A 9266-nucleotide genomic window follows, 5' to 3' on the forward strand; every position below is an offset into this window, starting at 1 on the left:
GGGGCTCCCTTGGGGTTCCCTTGACTGAGAACATGTAAGCTGGCAAGTGGCAGAGCCGGGATCGGATTCAAAGTCTCTGACTCTAAGTCCGTGCTCAGGCCCAGTGGCCAGCCACATGATGCTCATGGAACACCCCTGCCCAGTGTAGAAGAAGATCACGAGGTCAGAGTGCCTGGGCGGGTGAGCCGCCAGCTGCAGATGGTTCCCCAGGACTGCGTGTTCTCCTCACAGCTGCTGAGTCGGCAAAACCAAACTCACACCCACCCATCTCATTTACAGTAAATCTAGTGGGTTGCAGAAATGGGACCTGAAACTGCCTGAGGGCAGCAGGGTCGGGGGACAGTGAGGGCACGGGAAGGGGTCATGGGAGGGGACTGCTGTGCCATGGGAGGGGACCATCAGGGGAAACCCTTCCCGCCTCTGGGGAAGGGAACTTCCGCTTCAACCGAGGGCAGCAGGCCCACGGCTCCTGGTCCCACTGCTGCTCAGCCCAGCGGCATCACAGGACGCCAGCTTCCAAGGTGAGGACGGGGCTTGGCACCTGGGGGAGGCTGGCAGGGCCAGTATGGAAGAAAGTGGTGATTCCGTAAGTGTGAGCTTTGCGCCCCCTGCCTTGGAGCCAGCTGGGCTGTTTAACAGTGCAGGCAGCCGGGCCCCACCCCAGATCTATGGGACCCATCTTTCTGGGGAGTCTGGGGAGTCTGCTGCCACCCAGGGCCCAGCGGATGGGCAGGCCACCTCAAGTGAGTGCCTGCAGCCTAGGGACTTTGGCATCTCAGAGACTTGAGCTGAGTCCAGCTCTGCATCGTATGCGTGGGTCATCTTGGGCAAGCCACCTAACCTCTCTCAGCCCAGCCCCCTCTAGGGAGATCAGAACCTCTCTGGGCTGCTGTGCCCTACAGGAGATCATGCTTGCCAAAGCTTAGTGCATGCCCTGGCTCAAAATTTATCAGTAAACCAGACACAGGAGTGGGATTAGAACCCAGTCGCCCCTGCCCAGCCCAGCATTTCTCCAACATCTTGCTTCTCTTGTTTCCTCGCACTCTGCTGAGAAAGCTTAGCTTGACTCTTCCGAAGAAATAAGGGGATGTTCAGGTAGAGTTAGGATTTGTTCTTAGCTAGTGCTAAGTGAATGCAATGTTTGTGCAGGGGATGGGAAGTGGTCCTGCACCGGGGACCTTATTTCTACTAAGCACCTTCTCCGGTCACCCTTCCAGCAGCCCGGTCAGGCTGAAATCAGCATTGCCAAGAGCCCCTGAGAGGTTGAGGCACTTGCCTGAGTTTATGCTGCCGGCTGCACAGAAGGGGCTTTAAGGTCAAGTGGGCCTGACTCCAGGTTGGGGGAAGGGACTGTTGGGACTGAAGGAGATAGAAAGGCCAGAGCTGGGGGGAAGATGGGAGGAACCTGACTGGCCATGATGATGGGCTGGCACAGGCAGGAGGCGGGTAAGCCAGGTGAGTTGTAAGCCCTAACTCAAGCCTGAAACTCGGTGGCTTTTGAAATGGGCTAGAACCAGCATTTTCCCATTCCCCCTACCCCTGGCTTCCCCAGGAAGCCCAGGTCCCGTCAGAGCCCTGCTCGCCACCCACTCCCCCCACCAGCTGGTCACAGCGCTCCACGTCTGGCTGCCTCCTGCTGATAGACCCCCTCCCTCTAAGCCCAGTCTTTCCAAGGGATTGTCTTTTTTTAACTTTTCCAACCATCTTTCCTTCTGTTCAACCACTCAGGAATTCTTGGATGACAGTGAGAATAATAAAATAGCTAATATTCATTAAGCACTGCCAACATGCCAGGCTCTGTTGGAAGCTGTAACTCGTGTCCTCGAGCCAACCCTACAAGGGAGACAGTAGCATTATTCCCACTTTATAGGAGGGCCAACTGTGGCGCGAGAGGAGGAGTGATTTCCCAAGTCCCTGAGCTAAGGAGCAGCAGAGAGCTGATGTGAATCCGGACGGTGCTGCTTTCCTTGTGACGCTCCAGGCTCCCACTGTTGGGTGAATGTTCGCTGCCTACAAAGAGCAGCGATCATCATGGTGGTAAAAGCCAACTCCACCGAGCCCTGACCATGTGCCTACCACGACTCATAGTGTGTCCGTTCATTGGTCCTTGTATCAGGCTGCCTGGCTTCAAAGTTTGTTTTAACCATCAGGTACAGTGGCCTCTTAACGTTAAGACTGAGTTTTAAGGTCCAATGGATATGAGTTTGACTCCCGGCCACACAGGAGCTGTGTGACTTTATCAAGGTGCTTGCCCTCTCTGATCCTGTTTTCTCATCTGTAAAATAAGACAGCCAGAGAGCATTCTCAGGGGTTGAGCATTCAAATTACATGAGTTAAGGGCATGTAAACCATTTGGCTCAGAGCCTGGCCCATAAGTGCCCAACTTATTAAAGTTGTCAAATTGCCATTGTGTAAAACCCTCAGCAAGAGCAAGAGTGAGAGCGGATGCTTATTCAGGACTAAGCAGGACCATGCCCCTGAGCCGCCCTCTCTTTAGAGCACAGAGCCTGACAGAGTCTAAATCCATCACCAGCACACCCTGGCCATACTCCTCTTCACAGCCTCCCTTTCCTTGGTGCACAGGGTCTGGCATAGCTCAGGGCTTTGAGGAAGAAATTTATCAGGACTAGGCTGAGGGGCTGAGGCTAATTTGTAGATCATAGGAGCCAAATAGCAGACTTCTCTGGTCCCAGGGAGCCCTCCACATTGCCAGACCCTGGGGTTGGTATAGCCAGCATGAGGCAGAGAGGGTAGGGGTTTGCCCACAGCCCTACTGTTAAATCATTTGCTGGGTGATTTTGGGTAGGTTGCTTTCTAAGTTCTGATCATCAGTTTCCTCATCTGAGAGGTGGGAAATTGATCACAACCCCCTTCCCCAGGGTGTTGTGAGACTCAGAGAACAGCAGCAACAGCAGAAGCAGCCACAAGTCGCAATAAGAGCTCAGGGCTTGGGCTTCGTGGCTCCTTCCCATCCATGGCCTCACCTGGGTCCCTGTGGCCACTCTGGGAGGTGGGCAGAGACCGCTCTGCTCCCCAATTTTAAGAGAGGATACAGTTCAGCCTCTGAGGAAAGGCTTCCCGGAGGAAGAAGGCTTTGACCCAAGCATTGAATGGCAAAAAAAATTTGAATCTGGGCAAAGGTGGAATGGGCTGCCTCAAGAGGTAATGAGCTGCCCATCACTGAAAGGATGCAAACCGTGGATGGAAGAGCCCTCAGCAGAGATGTCATTTCCTCATACTCTGCTGAGAAAGTTCAGCTTGACTCTTCCAAGGAAAGAACGTGATGTGGAGATGGAGTTGTGATTCGTTCTCAGGACTGAGTGAACGCAGCGTCTGCGCAGCAGGGGAGTGGGATGAGGCACCGCACAGGGGACCTTGGCAGAGGCGTTATTGAGGAGACTGAAGAACAGGCTGAATGGTCCTCAGGAACTTAAACATGGAATTACCAAACGTGGTAATTCCTCTCCTAGGTATAAACCCCAAAGAATTAAAAACAGATACTCAAATCCTCGTTCACAAATGTTCATAACAGCACTCTTCACAATCGCCAAAAGGTGGAAACTTCCCAAATGCCCACCAATGTTGAGTGGACAAAGAAACAACCAAGCAAGGTGGTGAGTGCCTGTAATCCCAGCTACGCAGGGGGCTGAGGCAGGAGGGTCGCCTGAGCTCCAAAGTTTGAGACCAGCCTGGGCAACACAGCAAGACCCCATCTCAACAAAACAAAAACCAAATGATAATCTAGTTTGTAAGGGGAAAAACACAAACTATATTTCACCCACTCTCATACCACAACAATCAACACAGGCTTCTGTGACCAAATGTGGGGGGTTCCCCTCAACATACCAAGCAAGCAACCAAATCTGCTGGGGGTCTTTCCATTCAGTTCTGACACTACCCAGAAATAGCATCAGACTCCACAGGCTGAGATCTCAGTTCCACAAGACTGCTCCCCTTCAGACATCAGTTACAAGCCCAGGCCCCCAGAACTTCTGACCCGCAGCTTCATGCTGAAGATTGTTCCCACAACCCCCTCCTCGGGTTTGGTTTCTTTGCTGGAGTGGCCCACAGAACTCAGGGAAACACGTTTGCCAGTTTATTATCAAGGATACTACAAAGGATACAGATGAGGAGGTGCCCAGGGTGAGGTATGAGGGAAGGGGCGTGCCAATGTCACACCCAGGTCCCTGGGCACGCCACCCCTGAGGAACCTCCACATTCAGCTATCTGGAAGCTCAGGGAACCTAGTTTTTGGGATTTTATGGAGGCTTTATTATATAGGTATGGTTGATTAAACCATTGACCACTGGTAATCAACTTAACCTTCAACCCCACTCCCCTCCCCAGAGGTTAGGAGGTGGGGCTGAGGGTAAACCCTCTAAGCCTGCCTTGGTCTTCCTGGTGACCAGCCCCATCCTAAGCTACCTAAGGCTGCCAGCCATCAATCAATCATTAGCATACAAAAAGACATCACTTTGGAAATTCTAAGGATTTTAGGAGTTGTCTGCCAGGAAAGGGGTAGAAGACCAAATATATACTTTGCAATATCACATGTATCCATACAATGGAATATTACTCAGCTGTAAACAGGAATGAAGTACTGCTACATGCTACAACATGGACGAACTTTGAAAACATTACACTAAATGAAAAGTCAGACACAAAAGGTCACATACTGTTTAACTCCATTTACATGAAATAATAGGGATAGGTAAATCCATAGGGACAGAAAGCAGATTCGTGTTTATCAGGGGCGGGGGAGAGGGAATTGAAAAGAAACTGCCCAACGGACATAGGATTTTATTTTGGGGTGATGAAAAGTCTTGGAACTAGATGGAGGTGAAGGTTGCATAAGACTGTGAATGTATTCAATACCGCTAAAATGCTCGTTTTCAATTGGTTAAATTTATGTTGTAGGAATGTTGCCTCAATTACAAATATATAGGTTGAGGGTTAAACTGGATGGACTTTAAGGCCACTCTGTCCCGAGAGCCAACAGCATGGGACACTGGCCATGCTGACCAGTTTGAGACAGCCCACCAGCTTATTCCTAGTTCTCTGGGATCTAAAAGCAGCCAGCACTGCTCTCCTGCCAGAGTCACAGCTCTGAGAATGTTCCACCTGCAGAGAAGACCTGGTACGCTGGCAGGGACCTCGGCTTCATTCCTTCCTGTGTGACTCTGAGCAAGTGACTTAGCCTCCCTGTGTCCTTTTTGGTGTAGGAATCACAGTAGATGCCGGGATGCTCGAAGCATGCAAGGTGGCCTGCTCATAAGTGGCATTGCACCCTGAATTCAGAAGCTCTACTGAACAAGAGCTTTGGGGGAGTAAGACCCCAAACTCACAGTAGCCTAGTTGCCTCTCCAGTCTTGCGTCCTGTCGGTTGAACCCTCGCTCCCCTCTGCCATACTGGCCTCCTGCTGATCCTCAACATTCCAATGCCTGTCCTACCTCTGGACCTTCTCCATACTCTTCTGTCCTCCTGGAGCATTCTTGCCCCCACCTTTTCTGAACCTTCAGGTCTCAGCCTAATCATCACTTCCGAGAGTGGCTTCCCCTTGGAGAAGAACTTTCCTGGTGGGAGGACATCCCTCACAAAACCCGCCACCTTCCTTCCACCTCCAACCCAGTTACTCTGCCTCCCAGTACCTTTCCCTTCCTTTCAGAGTGCCAACATAGTCTGTCACTACTTCTATTTACTTCTATGCTGACCTATTTATATCTGTTTCTCCACCAGGGGCACAACTTCATGAGGGCAGGGACTGTATCTGTCTTGTTCTTCACTGAATCCCCAGAACCTTGGACAGGGTCTGGTAGATAGGGGACAATCAGTGAACACGTGGGTGAAAGGATGAATGGAGAGACAGATGGAAGAATAGAGGGAGGATGGAAGAATGGATGGATGGATAGATGGACAGAAAGATGGAGGGATGCAGGTGTGGAAGGATGGATAGATAGATGGATGGGTGGATGGATGGATGGGTGGGTGGATGGATGGACGTACAGCAGGATGGAGGCAGGGATGGATGGATGGAGGGATGCAGGGATGGAGGGATAGAGAAATGAATGAATGGACAGATGGACAGGGGGATGGGTAGATGCAAAGATGGAGGGATAGAGAGATGGATGGATGGATGGTTGCAGGAATGGACAGAGGGAGGGAGGGAGGGATGAATGGATGAATGGATGCAGGATGGAGGGATAGAGAGATGGATGGACAGATGGATGGATGGACAGAGGGATACAGGGATGGAAGGATGGAGGGATGGATGGAAGGACAGCAAGATGGAGGGAGGGAAGGATGGATAGATGAATGCAGGGACAGAGGGATAGAGGGATGGCTGGATGGATGGATGGATGGATGCAGGGATGAAGGGATAGAGATGGATGGATAGATGGATGGATGGGTAGATGAATGGATGGATGGATGGACAGCAGGATGGAGGGAGGGATGGATGGATAGATGAATGCAGGGATGGAGGGATAGAGGGATGGCTGGCTGGCTGGCTGGATGGATGCAGGGATGGAGGGATAGAGATGGATGAATGGATGGGTGGATGAACGTATGGATGGATAGATGCAGGGATGGGGGATAGAGGGATGGCTGGCTGGCTGGCTGGATGGATGCAGGGATGGAGGGATAGAGATGGATGAATAGATTAACGGATGGGTGGATGGATGGATGAATGGATGAATACAGGGATGTAGGGATGGAGATGGTTAAATGGATGGATGGATAGATGGGTGGATGCATGGATGGGTGGATGGATAATAGCATCACCATGGTGGTAACCTCTCACATTGTCTTCTCCTCCACAGGAGGCATCTGACTCGGTATAATGATGAAGATCCCGTGGGGCAGCGTCCCAGTACTGATGTTGCTCCTGCTTCTGGGCCTGCTTGATGTCTCCTGGGCCCAGGGCAGCTGCACCGGGCACCCAGCCATCCCTGGCATCCCGGGTATCCCTGGGGTGCCTGGCTCTGACGGCCAACCTGGGACCCCAGGGATAAAAGGAGAGAAAGGTACCATGGGCTTTAGGGACACACTAGTAATACTGACCAAGTTCCCATCTCCTGCGTCCCAAGTCACAGTTGCCTAACTGAGACCGCAAAAGCACTGGCAGATCCAGCAGCTTGCTGAACGCTTGCAGTACCTTTGCAGGGAGGGAATTCTGATTCCCATTTGACCGGCAGGAAAACTGGCATCCAAAAAGACTACTGACTTATTCAAGGTAGCTCGGTAAATGTTGAGGCTGAGACCAGACCAATTTAATGGTCTTACCATTAAATTCAGGTGGAGAAAGTGCCGCTGTTCCCACACAATCCTGGTATTAAACTTTACCTCCTGGGCAAGTGACCTCTCTGAATCGCTATTTCCTCACCTGTAAAATGGGGACAACAATACTTTTGTGGGGTTGTCATAGGGTTCAAATGAGACTCCCTACCGTGAAAACTCCTCTGTAAATTGTGGTTTATTCATTCATTTAACCTAAGGTTATAAAGCAACTCTCTGTGCCAGTCACTTTCCTCACATAACCTTGTCTAATCCGCACAATCCCACAAAACATCTTCATCCCCATTTGACATATGAGGAGGCTGAGCCTCAGGAAATGTGACTCAGCCAAGGTGACACCTCTACAAATGGCAGATGTGACACGCAAAGCACACCTGTCTGTCCCCAGAGCCCATGTTCTCAGGCCCTAGTCTCTGCCACTCTACTGGAAAATCGGTTTTATCTTGTGTTGTGCCAAACCAAGGGATAGTGGCTGCTAAGGGGGTGGGGATGGAGTGAGAAAGATGCTGAAGTCCATTTCCAGGAGCAGCAATAGCGAAGGCCATGATTAATTAGGGATGCCTCCCAGAGGTAAGGGGTGGAGAGGGACAGCACTTATTACCCCTGCTCTAGCCTGAACAAGAACCCCCATGCAAGCTGGGGAGGAGGGCCAGCCTAGCACCTTCCTCAGCGAGCAGTCGTTCCCCTCGCACCAGCCGTCAGTCCCCATGAAGTTCAAGCATATCACGGACTCAGGAAGCTGGGCTGAAGGGAGACCCAGAGCCCTTCTCTGACACTGCCTTCTTTGTTTTATAAATGGGAGGCTGAGGCCCAGAGAGGGGCAGGGCCCTGCCCAAGGCCCCAGCATGCACCTTTTTCTTTTGGTCTCAGTGATCTCATCTCTTTGGTCTCTGCTTTTCCAGGGCTTCCAGGGCTGGCTGGAGACCATGGTGAGTTTGGAGAGAAAGGAGATCCAGGGATTCCTGGGAATCCAGGAAAAGTCGGCCCCAAGGGCCCCGTTGGCCCTAAAGGTGGCCCTGGGGCCCCTGGAGCCCCGGGCCCCAAAGGTGAATCGGGAGACTACAAGGCCACCCAGAAAATCGCCTTCTCTGCCACAAGAACCATCAATGCCCCACTGCGCCGGGACCAGACAGTCCGCTTCGACCACGTGATCACCAACGTGAACAACAATTATGAGCCCCGCAGTGGCAAGTTCACCTGCAAGGTGTCCGGCCTCTACTACTTCACCTACCACGCCAGCTCTCGAGGAAACCTGTGCTTGAACCTCATGCGTGGCCGGGAGCGCGCACAGAAGGTGGTCACCTTCTGCGACTACACGTACAACACCTACCAGGTCACCACCGGTGGCCTGGTCCTCAAGCTGGAGCAGGGGGAGAACGTCTTCCTGCAAGCCACCGACAAGAACTCGCTAGTGGGCTTAGACGGTGCCAACAGCATCTTCTCCGGGTTCCTTCTCTTTCCAGATGTGGAAGCCTGACCTGTGACCTTCACACCCACCCCGGCTCACCCCGCCAGCAACGCGCACTCTACCCCCAGCCCCACCCCTTGCCCAGCCAATGCACACAGTAGGGCTTGGTGAATGTTGCTGAGTGAATGAGTAAATAAACTTTTCAAGGCCAAGGGACAGTGGTCTAATTCTACTCTGCATCCCAGCACCTGGCACACCATAAGTGCCAGGCTCAGAGTGTTGGTTACATGAATGAATGAATGAAGGCCTCTGTCCAAGTCCTGCTCTATGCCAGCCACACAGTGGGAGGCAGGGGTCGAACATCCACTATGCTCCCAGCAGTAGGGTACACCTTTTCCTGATTCTCCTGTTAATCCTCACTCTCTTCCTGGAAGAGAGGGCGCATTGTGCCCAGCTTACAGAAGAGCAGACGTCCATGCACCTGCCTGCTTGTCTCAGGAGCTGCCATCAGGATGCCTGGCTCCTCTGCAGGACCAACCCTCCTCTTACCCCTGACCCATAAAC

The 9266-nt window shown here is 52.1% G+C and overlaps 1 protein-coding gene across 1 annotated transcript; it reads left to right on the plus strand.

The window, feature by feature from the left end:
* Nucleotides 1-480: 480 nt before the first annotated feature.
* C1QB (complement C1q B chain) lies at nt 481-8914 on the plus strand. Its single transcript, XM_017974389.4, has 3 exons — nt 481-521; nt 6820-7023; nt 8197-8914. Exons 2-3 carry the CDS (start codon nt 6840-6842, stop codon nt 8769-8771), a joined length of 759 nt encoding a protein of 252 aa, XP_017829878.2. The 5' UTR covers nt 481-521; nt 6820-6839; the 3' UTR covers nt 8772-8914.
* Nucleotides 8915-9266: the final 352 nt, after the last annotated feature.

The sequence above is a fragment of the Callithrix jacchus genome, chromosome 7, assembly GCF_049354715.1.
Source record: "Callithrix jacchus isolate 240 chromosome 7, calJac240_pri, whole genome shotgun sequence".
Taxonomy (NCBI): domain Eukaryota; kingdom Metazoa; phylum Chordata; class Mammalia; order Primates; family Cebidae; genus Callithrix; species Callithrix jacchus.

Coding starts and splice junctions, on each gene's coding strand:
- C1QB (XM_017974389.4), top strand. CDS start 6,840: ATGATGAAGATCCCGTGGGGCAGCGTCCCAGTACTGATGTTGCTCCTG. Junction 7,024..8,196: donor AGGGATAAAAGGAGAGAAAG/GTACCATGGGCT, acceptor CTGCTTTTCCAG/GGCTTCCAGGGCTGGCTGGA.